Here is a 19228-nt window from a genome sequence, read left to right as displayed (position 1 = left end):
AATAATAACGGCACTCGAGTACTGCAACAATAATAACGGCACTCGAGTGATCTAACTAAGTAATTACCTGATACCATTTATGTTTTATCCATGAATGTTTTCCTAATCAACAGGTTAAAAGTTATAATTCAACAGATGGGTTGGGTTGGCCTAGCAGTGAGTCGTAAATGAGTAGTAATTATGATGAATAGTGACTAAACCAATCAGTGATGAAGTAATAGAGAGTAACTAGACTATGAGTGAAGAAGTATAGAAAGTAACTAAACCAATGAGTGAAAAGTATTAGAAAGTAACCAGATTAATGAGTGAAGAAGTATTAGAGAGTAATCAAATCAATGAGTGATGAAACGTTCATCTGATAAGAGGTGATAAGTATTTAGGGACGTGACCAAAGTTGCCAGATGGTGGCAAGAAAAAAACGGCCAAACTGGCTCGCAAAAAGACCTAAACGGTCACAATTAAAATTTAGTATTTAGAATTAATTTGTAGTTTACGGTGAAACAGTTCAATTTTTAAGATGTATTATAATTTACAAATTACACAATTTTACGAGTAACATATATATTAGCCGGCCAACTCAATTTGGAAAAAACATAAATCAGTGAATTTGGCCTGAAAACGGCCAAAATCAGCAAATTTGGCTTGAAAAAAGGGCCAAATCGACAAATTTGGCTGGAAAAGGCTCAAAACGACCAATTTAGCCTGAAAAAGACCAGTATCATTGAATTTTACCGGTAAAAGGCCCATCTTGTAAGCCTTGCCAGCTGCTGACGGGGCCGCAATGGGCGTCAGGAAGCTGCAGAAGTTCATGATCCTCTTCGACAACTCCGGCCTCCTCTACTTCCCCGGCCACTTCATCTCGGGACGCGTCATCGTCGAACTCGAGGATGACACTCCCGTCACGGGTGGGTTGTGGGGGGTGGTGGTGGTGGTGGTGGTGGTGGTGGTGATGGAGGTGATGGGTGGTGGGTGTTTGTCATGGTTGCTTGTGGTGGTTGTTGATAAGGTTACATACGGGTGGTGATGGTGGTGGTGGGTGGTGAGTGTTTGTCATGGTTGGTTGTGGTGGTTGTTGATAAGTGTTAAATATGGGTGGTAGTGGGTGGTGGTGATGGTGGTAGTGGGTGGTGGGTGCTAAGTGTTTGTCATGGTTGGTTGTAGTGGTTGTTGATAAGTGTTGAATATGGTTGGAGATGGTGGTGGTGAGTGTTTGTCATGGTTGCTTGTTGTGGTTGTTGATAAGTGTTACATACGGGTGGTAGTGGGTGGTGGGGGTGATGGTGGTGGTGGTGGTGGTGTGGGTGGTGAGTGCGTGTCATGGTTGGTTGTTGTGGTTGTTGATAAGTGTTGAATATGGTTGGAGATGGTGGTGGTGAGTGTTTGTCATGGTAGGTTGTGGTGGTTGTTGATATGTGTTTCACACGGGTGGTCATGATTATGGTGGTGAAGGTGCTTGATTATGACGGGTGATTGTGAAACGGGCAGCTGGCGTGATGTGTCACGTGTCACTGGCTTATATAGCGATTTCAGCGTTTATTATACCGTAGGCCTGTGTCGTCGATTCTTAACAATGCAGAACATCCACAGCCTAATTGTTGCGGTCTCGAACTCACAACTCACTGCTCCAAATTCTGCTGTGCTTAATTTAACCGCCCGGCCTCATCGCCGATTCTGACCAGAAACTGGCGCACAGAGCTGGGATCGAACCCGCGCCTCTCTGCTCCAATCTTGGTACTCTGAACTGTAACCACTGGGCCACCCTGCCCATCACCTCTGCTTGTACCGCTGATGAGTAGCATTGGTGTAACGTGTACCTGGCGTGTACTCCTGACAAGCTTTACACCCTAAGCCTCCCCCTTTTCGTCCCCCAGGGGTGTACTTCCACGTGGTGGGGGAGGGCGTGGTGCGGGTGACCGACCGGCGCCAGCAGACGCTACGGGAGCGGGAGAACTACATCGACTTCAGGATGCGCCTCCTGGGAGAGCCTGGTGGGTGTTGGGGGATCTGTAGCTTTAACCTGATGGGTTTTACGGTATCCTGTAGCTGGATCCTGATGGGTGTTGTGGTATCATGTAGCTGAATCCTGATGGTGTTGTGGTAAACCAGTGAGCTCTGAGGGTGCCCAGGGGCGCTGAATTGTAAAAGTTTATTGGTGTATGGTGGGCGTTGGGTGCCAGGTAAGTCCAGATAGTGCTGGAAGAGCCCAATGGATGTTGGGTGCTGGGCGGTAAGTCTGCCAATAGCATACGTGCACAATTGAGACTTAAAACCGCGCCATTTAGCTAATAGAAGTACAGGTATATTAGTGAACTGTTAGCACCGACACCCAAGGTTCATTACGGGGATTTTCATGTGATGAATGTGTTTTCATACGATGGTTAAATCTGGCCTTGTAACTGGTTTGGGCCTGAAGTATAGCTAGGTTATTGTACTGATGAAATTCGCCACTGAGCATCTGCTGAGTAATCTCGTAAGGATACTCGCATTGGAATGCAATATGGTCAAGCTGTTCTATGCTAGAAATATAGAGCTGGTTTCTGATTTTGGATCGGGATGACTACGCATTTGGACTATCGATAGATGGTATAGTTGAGACGCCTTGGACGGAGATCTAGCTCGAGATTATATCAATTGCAAGACTGGTATGTTAAATTTTTTGGCTGGGTTCACACCACGTGCCAGGCATATACCATGCACGGCCCAGTTCAATATTCTTTTATCCATTTCCATAGCTTTCACAAGATGGGCATGGCAGATGTCTTAAACGGCTGGTGTGCATGCTTCTATAGATATGCATTACAGAATATTGGACTGAATCGTAACTTGCATATGTCAGGCACGTGCCCAGATCCCATGCTAATGGGCCCCAACTCTTCTCGGAAATCCGTTGTCCGTGAGTATGAGAAAAATGTGGTTGGTATGAACTCTAAGCTACCTGAACCTGAGGACAGGGATTCGTTGACCTAATGCGTGAGGGATAAGTAAAACAATTCTTTCTATAGAACTTTTCTTGATACGGAGTGAAAATTCATGAAAGATACAATACAGGTATAGGCTAAGACGTCGAACGTTAGGTCGGAGTAGCTCTAAGGAATGTTACATGGCGGCGTGCTGGTAAGTTACTGGGGGACCTTACTTAATTAGGTTCCCCGCCCTTTTATAGATTTATGACTTCCGCCCACTACTGTGGTCTAGATCGCGTAATGTTTCACGTGATGTTGTACATGCTGACTCAGGTCTAGAAGTTTTACATCAATCTCTACCACGTCTAGTGAATATTACGTCTCAATTACAGATGATGTAATCTTAGAATATAAATATAATGAATAGAATGAGACACCAGATTAACACCGGACATGTGCGAAGAAGGAAATGGTCTACAAAGAGAAACATTTTTGCTTACATCTAGGTGGGATTGATTATTTTTTCTACAATACGAAAAGAGGGGGAAGGACAAAATATAGACCCTAAAATACGGGAAAATTACGCTGCTCCTCACGGCCCTACAAGTAAGGACGATTTACCTGTCAGCAAATTTTGGGATGATGGACAACTAAGGCGGTGCATCAGCTTCGAGCATCCAAAATTTTGTATAGCTAATGATTTTAATGATAATTTTATAGGTTGACGGCTATATAGCCCATAAGTTATTTGGTTTGGTGTATAGTTTGTTTATGAAGAAGCCTTTGCGGCGCATGTTATATAGGTACTGAAAATGTGTAATATAATATGCGTTTCATTAGGAAAGAAGGAGAAGCTCCAACTGAAAGCAATTTGATTAGCAAATTAATTCTTTTTCAATGGGCACACTGAACACTAGACTTACAGTCGGTCGTATTGAAGGAATTTTGCTGAACATGTAGCTGGACCTGTTCTAGCTGGAATTGTTCTTGTAGCTGGAATTGTTCTTGTAGCTGGACTTGTTTTTGTAGCTGACCTTGTTTTTGTAGCTGGAATTGTTCTTGTAGCTGAACTTGCACTTGTAGCTGTACTTGCACTTGTAGCTGTACTTGCACTTGTAGCTGTACTTGCACTTGTAGCTGTACATGCACTTGTAGCTGTACATGCACTTATAGCTGCAGTATCCACACAAGTTTACATTTATTTCATTAAGTTGAAGGAACATTTCAGACGCCAACTACCCCCTGGACTCAGAGAGCGTGGTCGCCTCCAGCAAGGGTATGTCCAGCACCACAATTTGTTTAACATATTAACTGCTGTTCCAACTTATACGATGCTCAGCTGTTAACATGTGACATATTAGTTAAATATTAAACTAATCAATTTCATCAACAGATTTAATCATTTAAACATTAAAAAAGTACAATCGGGTGCAACTACAATGAAATAACATTGAATAAAACATTTTACCTGTGCATAACAATTAACTGATTAGCGTGATTACTTGTCAACTGCCTACTGTTTTAAAAATTAATATATCGACGCCTCTAATGAGATAGGGGAGAGTTAACCCTCGGCATATAGAAGCATAACACGTTATCTAATCATCGCAATGCAACAATAGATAACTGTATTAAAAATTTATATACATCCACCTACAAATGTAGAACTTTAACCGTATCATCTAACAATAAAGTGAAGCATTTTACTATCAAAATCTTTCCAGAATTTCATCTAAAATCAACCTAAACTGAAATGTTGACAATGTTTGTTGCTTTCTAATTCTAATTAAACAATTCTAATTTAAAAGCCATTCCTGGTTGTCCGCACAATATAGAATCAATTTGGTTGAAATAAAACCTGTTTAATTATTTAGGAATATTGAGTGGAATCAAGTTTTTCTATGACTTATTAAAAATCAACAATTGAGAACCCATACAAGATTATTCAATAAATACTCGGCTATCACTCTTTGCGGCACACAAACAACAATTTTCAAACAGGGTTACCAGATGGCCTAAAAAACTTTGAAGGCCGCGAACAGAAAAGGCCTATATAACTCAATGCATACTTGTATATTTGTAGGTTCCGTGGTAAAAATTCCATTTTTTGAAGTTTTTTAATTTTAAGTAGGAAGTACCCCTATCAAAAATTTAGCTGTCCAACGCAACTGAAAAAAACTAAATCGCAGAATTTGCGCGGAAAAAAGATCGTCTGGCAACCCTGTTTCCAAGTACGTCATCAGAGAAAAAAGTCACTATCGTAGGAGAAGTCCTCGACATTTTTGAGTTGACCAATTTTCTGGCCTCAGCGCCACTAAACTCCCTCAGCAGGACCTCTGAGCCTCACAGGCTGCGTCCCCGCTTAGCTTCCTCTTATACGTTGTGGTGTGAAGGAAGAACAATTCTTCCACGAAATTTGTTTCTTGGCGTGACAGGGTTCGGAGAAGAACCACTACAACAACCTTCTGTTGGTGATAATGTGGTACCACTAGCCACTAGGAAAAATTGAAATAAAGGCAAGAGGTGGCCAGATGGACAGAACGATGGAGAACAGGAAAAGACAGTAGGAGACGAAAAAGGCACTTAGCGCATAATAGAGGTTAAATCTTTTGTAGGTGTCTGGGATTGGGTTTACACCAACCATACAGAACTATTACCAGTCTCAACTAGACCACACAGGTAACTGTTGTCGTGGCAAAAGTTTAGCCCGTTAGTAGGCTTGCTTTCTAATTCTAATTAAACAATTCTAATTTAAAATCCATTCCTGGTTGTCCGCACAATATAGAATCAATTTGGTTGAAATAAAACTGGTTTAATTATTGAGTGGAATCAATATTTTTCAATGACGTAATAAAAGTCAACAATTGAGGTCCCTACAAGTTTATTCAATACTCGGCAATCATTCTTGGCGGCACTCAAACAACACTTTCCAAGCACGTAATCAAAGATAAAAAGTCACAATCCTAGGAGACGTCCTCGACATTTAAGTTGACCAATTTTCTGGCATCAGCGCCACCAAACTCCTTCGGCAGGAGCTCTCAGCCTCACAGGGAGCGTCCCCGCTTAGCTTCCTCTCATACGTTGTGGTGTGAAGGTAGGGCCATTCTTCCACGAAATCTATTTCATGACGTGACAGGGTCTGGGGAAGAACCACAACAACAACCTTCTATTGGTGATAATGTGGTACCACTAGGAAAGATTGAAATGAGCAAGAGGTGGCCAGATGGACAGAACGATGGAAGAGAACAGGAAAAGACAGGAGGAGACGAAAAAGGCGCTTAGCGCATAATCATGCAGGTTTAATCTTTTGTTGGTGTCTGAAATTGGGTTTACACCAACCATACAGAACTATTACCAGTCTCAACTAGACCACACAGGTAACTGTTGTCGTGGCAAAAGTTTAGCCCGTTAGTAGGCAAGAATCGTAACAGCTTTCTCATCGGTAGATTTTCTGCACTTCCAACCCGAACAAGTAGTCAACACGAAGAAGAGCTCTTTTCAACCCTCTACCGCCGTATGTCACACCCCGGGAACAACTCTTTCAACTTAAATTATACGTGAACTATTGAGCGTAGCAACCTGAGGACGTTTGTACGCAACATAGAACATTTTAAAGTTGTACGTGGCGGCAACCATCAGTGCAAGCCATTTTGCGCTCACTAGAACGTATCCTTTTCGGGAAGTATGATTGTGACAATTAATATTGCTCTGATTACTCGTGTCAGGCGGTAGAGGGTTAAACTTAAGCTACTCCTTCGATTGGATTGTTACTGAGTTTGTGATTGCTTTTGAGGTCATCCAGCCTCCTGCTCCTGCAAGAACTGTGAGTGCTAAAATGGGCACCTGGAAAGTCCATTACGTCACAATGGGGCACTAAAACTCTACAACACAGCGCGTAAACACTTGAGTTTCATGGGGCGTCTAATAGAATGGAATCAACGTCAGAGGATAACACAAATACAAATCTAAGGACGAATATAAAATAAATCTACGGATGACGACTAATAAATTTAGCTTAAAAATCGGAGTTAATTGTAACAAATAATAACTTCATCTGTGGAGCTTATAAACAACGCATCAAAATAACAAAATTCTCGTGCTAAACATGGTCACATTTTGAACTGTGACTAGCATTCCATTTCTGCTGGACTCAACGCTTATCCATTACTCGCATGTTTTAGCGGACTTTCAACCCAAATTTTGTGATCCTATCAACAGACCAAGGACCCATCCCGCTCTCCCCCGGCATCCACAGTTTCCCCTTCAAGCTGGGGCTGCCCCTGGGGCTGCCCTCCACGTTCCTGGGCAAGCACGGCTGGGTGCAGTACTTCTGTAGGGCGGCGCTGAAGGAGGCGGGGGGCCTGACACACAAGAACCAGCAGGTCTTCATCGTCATGAACCCCATAGACCTCAACCTCGAGCCTTCCATACTCGCCGTAAGTGATACACATTCTTTGCAATGCTGATTCGCTATCATTAGTATCATTATCTTTGTTTTTTTTTTTATTATCTCTCTTTTTACCAAGCCAATCAGCCGACACCTCGAAATATCTTTGATACTTTTGTGACTAGCCTCTCGTGTTTGGATTGATACGTCAATGCTGGTACGCTATCTTCTTTAGTACTATCATTTTCTTTACTTTCTATAAGCCGATCAGCGAGTACATCGAAATATTTTTGATACATCTGTTGCTAGCCTCTCTTGTTGGCATTGATACGTCAATGCTGATACGATCAATGCTGGTACGCTATCTTTTTAGTATAATTATCTTTACTTTGTACGAGCCGATCAGCGAGCACCTCGAAATATCTTTGATACTTTTGTGGCTAGCCTCTCTTAGTAGGATTTTCTGGGACGGTCTTGCGAGGTAATGGTTTTATTGGAAAAGCCTTAGGACATACTCCCTCAGTATAGGATTTCTTCACTAATTTTTACCCAATATCAACGAGATTGGCGTTCCATTAACCATTAGTTTCAATATATTACGGTTCTCACATAACCATTTGAGACTAATCGGCTTTCCATGCCTACCCCGTAACATTAATAAACGTTGGATAATCGTATAAAGTACTATTCGGGCGAAATCTCATTCGCTTTACAGTAAGGACGCTTTACTATTCAAACCATTTATTGTTTAACAGTAAATAGAGCTTTGACATAGGAACTAATACTGAAGCATTCCTCTTAAAGAACTCATTTGCTACTGGTGTTGCAGCGCCTGGTATTAACGTCTTTTTTTGGTGTAGCAGAGTGAAGTAGTAACACCTGGTCGCAGCTGGTATTAAGGCTGGTATTGGTATTACAGCAGCTGGTATTAAGGCTGGTACTGGTATTACAGCAGCTGGTATTAAGGCTGGTACTGGTATTACAGCAGCTGGTATTAAGGCTGGTACTGGTATTACAGCAGCTGGTATTAAGGCTGGTACTGGTATTACAGCAGCTGGTATTAAGGCTGGTACTGGTATTACAGCAGCTGGTATTAAGGCTGGTACTGGTATTACAGCAGCTGGTATTAAGGCTGGTACTGGTATTACAGCAGCTGGTATTAAGGCTGGTACTGGTATTACAGCAGCTGGTATTAAGGCTGGTACTGGTATTACAGCAGCTGGTATTAAGGCTGGTACTGGTATTACAGCAGCTGGTATTAAGGCTGGTACTGGTATTACAGCAGCTGGTATTAAGGCTGGTACTGGTATTACAGCAGCTGGTATTAAGGCTGGTACTGGTATTACAGCAGCTGGTATTAAGGCTGGTACTGGTATTACAGCAGCTGGTATTAAGGCTGGTACTGGTATTACAGCAGCTGGTATTAAGGCTGGTACTGGTATTACAGCAGCTGGTATTAAGGCTGGTACTGGTATTACAGCAGCTGGTATTAAGGCTGGTACTGGTATTACAGCAGCTGGTATTAAGGCTGGTACTGGTATTACAGCAGCTGGTATTAAGGCTGGTACTGGTATTACAGCAGCTGGTATTAAGGCTGGTACTGGTATTACAGCAGCTGGTATTAAGGCTGGTACTGGTATTACAGCAGCTGGTATTAAGGCTGGTACTGGTATTACAGCAGCTGGTATTAAGGCTGGTACTGGTATTACAGCAGCTGGTATTAAGGCTGGTACTGGTATTACAGCAGCTGGTATTAAGGCTGGTACTGGTATTACAGCAGCTGGTATTAAGGCTGGTACTGGTATTACAGCAGCTGGTATTAAGGCTGGTACTGGTATTACAGCAGCTGGTATTAAGGCTGGTACTGGTATTACAGCAGCTGGTATTAAGGCTGGTACTGGTATTACAGCAGCTGGTATTAAGGCTGGTACTGGTATTACAGCAGCTGGTATTAAGGCTGGTACTGGTATTACAGCAGCTGGTATTAAGGCTGGTACTGGTATTACAGCAGCTGGTATTAAGGCTGGTACTGGTATTACAGCAGCTGGTATTAAGGCTGGTACTGGTATTACAGCAGCTGGTATTAAGGCTGGTACTGGTATTACAGCAGCTGGTATTAAGGCTGGTACTGGTATTACAGCAGCTGGTATTAAGGCTGGTACTGGTATTACAGCAGCTGGTATTAAGGCTGGTACTGGTATTACAGCAGCTGGTATTAAGGCTGGTACTGGTATTACAGCAGCTGGTATTAAGGCTGGTACTGGTATTACAGCAGCTGGTATTAAGGCTGGTACTGGTATTACAGCAGCTGGTATTAAGGCTGGTACTGGTATTACAGCAGCTGGTATTAAGGCTGGTACTGGTATTACAGCAGCTGGTATTAAGGCTGGTACTGGTATTACAGCANACCCGTGCCTGTCTTACTGAGGTACGTGTGGGTACTGGCGGGGTACATCAGACGTACCCGTGCCTGTCTTACCGAGGTACGTGAGGGTACTGGCGGGGTACATCAGACGTACCCGTGCCTGTCTTACCGAGGTACGTGAGGGTACTAGCGGGGTACTTGTTGCTCCTTGTTTTGCTGCGCATTTGTCAATTTCTTCTTATAATGAAAAAGAAACGTTTAATGTCAACTGTGCAATTCATTTATCTCTCCTCATACATTTCCATTCCATCCATTTGTCTCTTCCCTTATTTCTTTTTCGTTTCATTCATGAGTCTCTTTCTTTCCTTCATTCATATTCATTCCATTCATTTTCCCTTCCTCTCATTCATTTTAATTCCATTCATTTTCCCTTCCTCTCATTAATATAAGTTCCATTCATTTGTCTCTTCCCTTCATTCATTTTCGTTCCAGTCATTTGTCTCTTTCTTTCCTTCATTTTATTTCCATTCATTTATCCCTTCTTCTCATTCATATTCGTTCCATTAATTTGTGCTTTACTTTCCTTCATTTTAATTTATTTCATTCATCTCTTCTCATTCATTTTCCCTTCCATTCATTTATCTCTTCCCTTCATTCATTTATCCCTTCTTCTCATTAATATACGTTCCATTCATTTGTCTCTTTCTTTTATTCATTTTCGATCCATTCATTTGTGCTTTTCTTTCCTTCATTTAAATTAATTTTAAATAATTTATTTATTTTTAATTGAATTTTCCCGCCACTCGCAGACTATTCAGTACATGAGTGGCAACAAGGTGGTCGAGACGGAGCTGCGGGAGCTGGCGAGTGCCGCGAGGGGCAGGATACCCACGGGGGGCACGGACTGTCTCTTATACACATCTAGATGTGTATAAGAGACAGCATCAGACGTACCCGTGCCTGTCTTACTGAGGTACGTGTGGGTACTGGCGGGGTACATCAGACGTACCCGTGCCTGTCTTACTGAGGTACGTGTGGGTACTGGCGGGGTACATCAGACGTACCCGTGCCTGTCTTACTGAGGTACGTGTGGGTACTGGCGGGGTACATCAGACGTACCCGTGCCTGTCTTACTGAGGTACGTGTGGGTACTGGCGGGGTACATCAGACGTACCCGTGCCTGTCTTACTGAGGTACGTGTGGGTACTGGCGGGGTACATCAGACGTACCCGTGCCTGTCTTACTGAGGTACGTGTGGGTACTGGCGGGGTACATCAGACGTACCCGTGCCTGTCTTACTGAGGTACGTGTGGGTACTGGCGGGGTACATCAGACGTACCCGTGCCTGTCTTACTGAGGTACGTGTGGGTACTGGCGGGGTACATCAGACGTACCCGTGCNTGACAGCCTGCTTGTGTAGTGAATGACAGCCTGCTTGTGTAGTGAATGACAGCCTGCTTGTGTAGTGAATGACAGCCTGCTTGTGTAGTGAATGACAGCCTGCTTGTGTAGTGAGTGACAGCCTGCTTGTGTAGTGAATGACAGCCTGCTTGTGTAGTGAGTGACAGCCTGCGTGTCATGAGTGGCAGGCTGCGTGAAGCTAATGAGTGGCAGGCTGCGTGTCGTGAGTGGCAAGTGACTCCCGAGTTCCTAATAATAAAATGATTGCAGTTCATCATGCGTGTAGTTTTTTTTATTGAAGACCACTTGAAGCTTGAAGGTGGTCTTTTTTATTGAAGACCACCTCAACAATCTTATTTGTTTTTTTCAGTGTGTCGAACAAAATTTCTTGCTGGCGCCGGGAGATCAAAAAGCATGTTACTAAACGACAATAAATTAATAGCAGTAATAATATTAATTAAATAATAATGTTTGCGCAGTTCATCATCGAGCCTGCAGGGCTGGAGAAGGCCGTGAAGCTGCAGCTGCCCATCATGCTAGCGACCTACCCGCACCGCGACCCCGACGCCCCGGCCCTCAAGCGCGACGCCCACTACCCCCACAGCCTGCCCGTCTGCAGGCCATGGCTGCAGGACAAGGATGATGTGTAGGCCATCATCCTTATCATTACGGGGTCTATCATTACATGTTGGATATGTATGCTGTGTAGTGCGTCGTTATCATTACGTAGCGTCTGCTCATGTGTTTCAACAAACATCATGTTCACTTCAACGTTCACGCTATTTACTCGCTAATATCTCACACTAATGTCATGTTCACGCTATTTACTCACTAATATCTCACACTAATGTCATGTTCACGCTATTCACACGCTAAAGTCATGTTCATTCCCATGTTCACGCTATTTACTCGCTAATATCTCACATTAATGTCATGTTCACGCCATTCACACGCTAAAATCATGTTCATTCCCATGTTCACGCTATTTACTCGCTAATATCTCACACTAATGTCATGTTCACTCTATTCACACGCTAAAGTCATGTTCATTTCCATGTTCGCGCTATTTCTTTCATTCCTCTTTTTCTTTCCCAATAAAAACGCTTTTAACTAATAATAATTGGCCTTAATATGGCCGAGATATTACATTCCGTTGTCGATTAATTAGTCGTAGTGCGTGAGAATGTCACCGTTGATGTTCTTATTATCAATAATGAGTAGTTAATTCGTATGTATAGTTCAGGGACTTCGCTCAAAATAAGTTAAGCTTATGATTTTTTTTTAATTTAACTAACGAGTGTGGTTTTATGTTAGTAGGTTGATTGTTTCTCAGGTTCCACAAATCGTTGATATATCAACAGAAATTTTTTCTATATTATTGAAAAATTTCGGGTTTGAGTCGACGAAATCATCATCTTTCCTGTAATTAATAAAGACAAAACTAAAGTCAAAACGCTAAAAAACCTCGCTACGTCGTTCTCAGCGTCAAATTAACATGTCAAAAAGAAATTCTGATAATCGAAGGGTAACTTCAATATTAAATAACATTAAAAGATTGTTTAACTGGTACTAGTTTCCTGGTCTGATCTTCATGTCCTCTTGCTATTGATTGCTTATATATTGGCTCCTAATTTTATTATTTATAAAGTTCTGAACTCAATCATTGCTACTAGATTTGGCCTTCATTAAATTGTCCTCGTGTACATAGGTAATATTAACTCTATAGAAGCCTTCATGGAAGGAAGTCCAATACGTTTACAGCTTAACGTAATAATTCAATATTGTACATAGGCTGTCTCAAAAAAATTACTGATTAATAATGCCCTAATATTCATTTTGAGTTCATTTCGAAACCTTATTACCGAACCCTGATGGCGCACTCAGCTGGTTAACCCTCCACCGCCTAACATGAGTAACCGGAGCAATATTAGTAGTATATTAATATTATTAAAAAAAACATAATAACCTTAGTAACCGGAGTAATTTTGTCAAAAAAGGATACGTTCTAGTGAGCGCAAAATGACTTGCACTGGTGGTTGCCGCCACGTACGACAACTTTAAAGTGTTCTCTGTTGCGTACCAACGTCCTCAAGTTGCTAAACTAAATAGTTTACGTATAATTTACGTTGAAATTTATGATCCCGGAGAGTGACATACGGCGGCAGAGGGTTAATCTACTAAAATTCTGGAAGCCGCGCAGCCCTACGCCGGAAAAAAATATTTTTCAATAAAAAAATGTTATCTTGGTCAAGAAATGTACGAGTTTGACTAACGCGATGTTCGACGATGACGGAGCTGATAAGTTAAGAGTCAACAAAATACAAAGTCAAGAAACATCATACCGAAGTCACAAAACGACTTTAAAAGATTAAACCACAACTCCAAATAACTGTTAGCATCAAGACCTCGTATTTAATTCGTTAATACATTGAGTGTAACTCTTCTAGCCTTGACAAAACGATAACATAAACTTAAGTTAGTGCATTCGCGTACTAAGCGCAAACTTAGTTAGGCTTTTGGATGCATTGATGGGATAGTTGTTACTGCGTACAAAAATCGCGCTGGTTTTGAATAACATTATTAAACGATTCGATATTTCTATGTGAAAATGTAGAACAAAATTATAAATACAAAGGGTTAGCATTCATCAACAATACGTGAGATGTAAGTGATGGGAATACGAAAGAAATTTGAAATATATTGACAAAGACTATATAATTTATTGGCAAAGACATTATAAAGAAAGATCGTATGTATAAATTTTTCTTAATTCAATGTGGAGCTTTTCCTCGAGCTATCGGGGTAACCAATTTTTTTCAATAAAAAAAAGACTAGTTGAAAATCATCACAGCATTAATAATTTTATTTTGAAAACTTTACAAGTTTTCCAGGAAAACATCGTGGCCAAATTCTTACTTGATTATAATAAGAAATAAATCAATTTCGGCCATGATTGCATCTGAGACCGCACAGCCTCGGGTCTCATCGAGACACGCAAGCCCCCCCCCCACGACAAGGGCGAGATGGCACGGGGGGGTTACTAGATATGGCTTTTATTAAATTGGCTTCGTGTATATAATATCAACTTAATGGAAGAAAGTCCGATAAGTTTACAGCTTAACGTAATAATTCAATATTGTACATAGGCTGTCTCAAAACATTACTGATTAATAATGACCCCAATATTCATTTTGAGTTAATTTTGAAACCTTGTTAATAAATGATAATTAGATAAAAAGTAAGAATATAAAAAAACAAGTCCATTTGAGATTAATAAGCCAAGATGGCGCGCACTTTGCTGGTAAACCCCCTACCGCCCGAAATGAGTAACCGGAGCAATATTAGTAGTATATTAATATTACTAAAAAAACATAATAATATTAGTAACAGGAGCAATATTGTCACGCGCCTACTTCCCAAAAAGGATACGTTCTAGTGAGCGCAAAATGACTTGCACTTGAAAGTTATGTTCCCGGAGAGTGACATACGGCGGTAGAGGGTTAAGTTGAAAGTTATGTTCCCGGAGAGTGACATACGGCGGTAGAGGGTTAATTTACTGCACACTCGGGAGGCCGCGCAGCCCTGCGCCGAGAAAGAATATTTTTCAATAAAAAATGTTATCTTGGACAAGAAATGCACGAGTTTGACCAACGCGATGTTCGACGATGTCGGAGCTGACAAGTTAAGAGTCAACGAATTACGAAGTCAAGAAACATTATACCGAAGTTACAAAACGACATTAAAAGATTAAACCACAATTCAAATTAACTGTTAGCATCAGAACCTCATTTTTAACTCTTCAATACATTGAGTGCAACTCTCGTAGCCTTGACAAAACGATAACATTAGCTTAAGTTAGTGCATTCGCGTACTAAGCGCCAATTTAGTTGGGTTTTTGGATGCATTGATGGGATAGTTGTTACTGCGTACAAAAATCGCACTGGTTTTGAATAACTTGATTGAAAGATTCGTTATTTCTATGTAAAAATGTAGAGCAAAAATTTGAATACAAAGGGTTAGCATTCATCAACAATACGTGAGATGTAAGTGATGGAAATACGAAAGAAATTTGAAATATATTGACAATGACTATATAATTTAGTGGCAAAGACATTATAAAGATCGTATATATATATATATATATTTTTTAATTCAATGTGGAGCTTTTCCTCGAGCCATCGGGGTAACCACTTTTCTTCAATAAAAAAAAAGACTAGTTGAAAATCATCACAGCATTAATAATTTTATTTTGAAAACTTTACAAGTTTTCCAGGAAAACATCGTGGCCAAATTCTTACTTGATTATAATAAGAAATAAATCAATAGGCAATTAACATCCCACGATAACCAAGAGGAATATTGAACAATGAACTCAATCAAAGAAAATCCCAATAGAATAACGCATAACACTGGAATAATGTAGTGAACAATCCTGCATTAATACAATTACGTAGAAACAGTTACTTGTAAGTTCATAAATCTTCTCCCATAACAATGAGATAACAATAGGCTCATTAAAACAGCCATAAAACAACAACAAATATTCTAAAGTTAGGTAAAACGTTCCACAAAATAAAATAATACATTTTTTCCGGCACGAAATTTAGAATTTAAAAGGCTAAATAAAATTGCGTAAAACGTTAAACCAATAAAATTGTAAATTTTTTCCGGCACGAAATTTAAAAATTAAAAGGCTAAATAAAATTGCGTAAAACGTTAAACCAATAAAATTGTACATTTTTTCCGGCACGAAATTTAATAAATTAAAATGCTAAATAAAGTTTTTGAGTAACATAAGTAGGTAATAGAATGGTTTGCTAGCGCTTCAAGCTATTTCGCACCGGAGGTCAAAAGTTACCAGTATCAATTGTTAAAAATCTCGAATTAATCATGAATAACAAGGGACGGAGGGCCTCAATTAGTGAAAATTTATCAAGTTAAGTTTAGTCAAGTCAACTTAAGTTAAGTCAAGTTGAAAATTTATCAAGTTAATCATAAACGACAGAAGTCGGGAGGTCTCAAGTGTCCAGCCCGCTGAAGCTGGCGCGAAAGAAGCAGCGTTAGCATCTCAAAGAGACGAAGTGACAAGGAGTTACATAATAACTTAATATAAGGAATCCTGCCTACATAATAACTTAATGTAAGGAATCCTACCTACATAATAACTTAACCCCACAACTGAGACCTACAGTAAGACACCGCGAGCTCAGCGGTGGGGCGCTCAGGAACAATCCTCCTAGGAACGCGAAATCCCATAGGACTTCTGGCGCGCACAGACAAGCGTAAGAAGTCCCTCACGAGGAGTTGAATAACTTAACGTAACACAAAAACGGTACATAATCCAACAGCGAACATAAAAATTAGTTCAACATAAAAATGTATCAAAGAGTACTTCAAACGTGCAACCCATAATGAAATACATCAGAGGGTGGCCATAAAACACCAATACTAGATAAATGTAACGAAATAAACATCCGTACGATCACCATATTGACACCCCACATATAAACTTATAATCATTTTCCTGCCAACAATTCTGGTAGAAACGGCGAGGAAATGTGTAACGGTACTTGTCTTTAGTGTAATCATTTTTAGCGCATTTTCTCATTTATTGAAAAAATGCCCTATTGTGCTCGTCATGTCTGTCCGTCCGTCCGCCCATCAGTCTGTCCGTCCGTGACTTCACGTTTTCGTTGACGAGAAAATGCGCTCCTGTCACTCACTGCAGTGAGTACTGAGTTATATTTTTTTATCCATTCTATAACGGTTGGTCAGACAAAAGTTTGCTGTTTGTTGATAAATCTTTACAATATTTGTCTAGGCTGCTGAAAATTTCTTAAACTTTATCAATGCATTACTATTTATGGCACACACGAAATGAATTGGTTAGGAACGCAGTAATAAAATTTCTCAACAGGTACATATTACATTGTCGTTTCTGTAAACAACTAAATGAAAAGTTTATTTTACAGCTGAAAGCTGCTTATTCCTCGCGGGCAGCAAAGAATTGCTGTCGTAAGATTAATGTTCATCATAACTGAATGAAGATATTAAGTAAAATAATAATAATAATAATAATAATAAAAATAATCATCATCTTACAGGCATTTCGATGTTGACTTTAACCAACGACTCTCTACTGAAAGCAACCTTCGCTACGAGGTGTTTAGGTACGAATAGCATTAAAGGCGGATAGTGTATCTATAAACATCTGGATCTTTATAAAAATATGGCGTCTGATAACTCACAATTCTTGTTACCAGGTGTTTAGGTAGGAATAGCATTGAGGGCGGTTATTGTATTGATAATAACATCTGAATCGTTATAAAAATACTGCATCTGATAACTGACAATTCTTGTTATTAGGTCTTTAGGTACGAATAGCATTAAGGGCGGTTAACATATCTAAAAATATCTGGATCGTTATAAAAATACGGCGTCTGATAACTGACAATTCTTGTTACGAGGTGTTTAGGTATGAATAGCATTGAGGGCGATTAAGGTATAGATTTGGATCGATACATAGATACGGCGCCTGTCTACTGACAATTTTTATCACCAGGTTTGTAGGTAGGAATAGCATTAAGAGCGGTTATTGTATCGCTAAACACAATGATTGTACTATCAATAAGTCGTTCAGGGCGCAGGTTTGTAGGTATGAATAGCATTGAGGGCGGTTATTGTATCGCTAAAAACAATGATTGTACTATCAATAAGTTGTTCAGGGCGCAGGTTTGTAGGTAGGAATAGCATGGAGGGCGGTTATTGTATCGCTAAAAACAATGATTGTAACATCAATAAGTAGTTCAGGGCGCAGGTTTGTAGGTAGGAATAGCATTGAGGGCGGTTATTGTATCGCTAAACACAATGATTGTACTATCAATAAGGCGTTCAGGGCGCAGGTTTGTAGGTAGGAATAGCATTGAGGGCGGTTAAGGTATAGATTTGGATCGATACATAGATACGGCCCCTGTCTACTGACAATTTTTATCACCAGGTTTGTAGGTAGGAATAGCATTGAGGGCGGTTATTGTATCGCTAAACACAAATATTTTGCTATCAGTAAGGCGTTCAGGGCGCAGGTTTGCTGGCCATCAGCAGGAACGACGGCCACCGCAGCTGCACCGACACGTCCTCCCCGCCCAGCACCTCAGCCAGCCTGCACGGTTAATATTGTTTACAATGTGTACAATATTGTGTACAGTGTGTACAATATTATGTGCAGTGTGTGCAATATTGTGTACAATATTGTATACAGTGTGTGCAATATTGTGTGCAGTGTGTACAATATTGTGTACAGTGTGTACAATATTGTGTGCAGTGTGTGCAATATTGTGTGCAGTGTGTGCAATATTGTGTACAATATTGTGTACAGTGTGTACAATATTGTGTACAGTGTGTACATTGTGTACAATATTGTTTACAATGTGTACAATATTGTGTACAGTGTGTATAATTTTGTGTACAGTGTGCTCAATATAGTGTACAATAAGCTCAACATTGTGTGCAATGTGCACAACCTTGTGTAGGTACTTATACACACACAATAAATGATAATGACTGACAGCTGGTCACATTAGCAGAATATTTTCCATATATTGTACATTGTATCAGTGCTAACGATGGTACAAGAAACATGGTCGATACAAATTTAATTATTTAGAGGCACTAATGATGGTTACTTAGCAATCTCGGGTATCACGTTCACCGGACACTCACAAAACAAAGTTGTCGTATTGTCCCAATAGCGACACTTCCTACACGTATCAATGATACCCTAATTTATAAGGTCAAACTGTGTCAGGACGACACACACAAGGGCAAAAAGTGTATCGAAATTTGCACCAGGTTTCATTAATTTCTTCGAGTGTAAGCTTAGCACACGACTGAAAGACAATATAATTAAAATTATTAGTAGAGTTATATTCTGCAAGAGCCCCATGTACAACAGTCTTACTGTAGGAAGACGTGGTGCACAGCAGGTCTTACTGTAGGAAGACGCGGTGCACAGCTGGTCTTACTGTAGGAAGACGCGGTGCACAGCTGGTCTTACTGTAGGAAGACGCGGTGCACAGCAGGTCTTACTGTAGGAAGACGCGGTGCACAGCTGGTCTTACTGTAGGAAGACGCGGTGCACAGCTGGTCTTACTGTAGGAAGACGCGGTGCACAGC

The 19228-nt window shown here is 40.7% G+C and overlaps 1 protein-coding gene and 1 long non-coding RNA gene across 3 annotated transcripts; one reads left to right on the top strand and one right to left on the bottom strand.

Annotated features, from left to right (window-relative positions):
- The first annotated feature begins 115 nt into the window (after positions 1-115).
- Positions 116-12890, top strand: LOC108666397 (arrestin domain-containing protein 17). Its single transcript, XM_047883992.1, has 8 exons — positions 116-905; positions 1872-1988; positions 4132-4179; positions 7122-7343; positions 9719-9828; positions 10465-10561; positions 10934-11013; positions 11536-12890. The coding sequence occupies exons 1-8, from the start codon at positions 782-784 to the stop codon at positions 11704-11706; spliced, it is 969 nt and encodes a 322-aa protein (XP_047739948.1). The 5' UTR covers positions 116-781; the 3' UTR covers positions 11707-12890.
- Positions 12891-17346: 4456 nt separating this feature from the next.
- Positions 17347-19228, bottom strand: LOC125178993. Of its 2 annotated transcripts, none has more exons than XR_007157111.1 (2): positions 19206-19228; positions 17347-18215 (listed from the first exon to the last, which is right to left on the bottom strand). It is a non-coding gene; the product is annotated as an uncharacterized LOC125178993 (long non-coding RNA). The 2 variants fall into 2 exon arrangements; XR_007157112.1 differs by lacking the exon at positions 19206-19228 and adding an exon at positions 19046-19065.

The sequence above is a fragment of the Hyalella azteca genome, unplaced genomic scaffold (assembly GCF_000764305.2).
Source record: "Hyalella azteca isolate HAZT.00-mixed unplaced genomic scaffold, Hazt_2.0.2 contig14233, whole genome shotgun sequence".
NCBI lineage: Eukaryota > Metazoa > Arthropoda > Malacostraca > Amphipoda > Hyalellidae > Hyalella > Hyalella azteca.
This window is presented reverse-complemented; position numbering and strand designations above follow the sequence as displayed.

Excerpts from the sequence above, each read along its gene's own strand:
- LOC108666397 (XM_047883992.1), top strand. The coding sequence starts at position 782 with ATGGGCGTCAGGAAGCTGCAGAAGTTCATGATCCTCTTCGACAACTCC. Across the intron at positions 906-1,871 it reads GGATGACACTCCCGTCACGG|GGGTGTACTTCCACGTGGTG; the intron begins GTGGGTTGTGGG and ends TTCGTCCCCCAG. Across the intron at positions 10,562-10,933 it reads ACCCACGGGGGGCACGGACT|ACGTACCCGTGCCTGTCTTA; the intron begins GTCTCTTATACA and ends GGGGTACATCAG.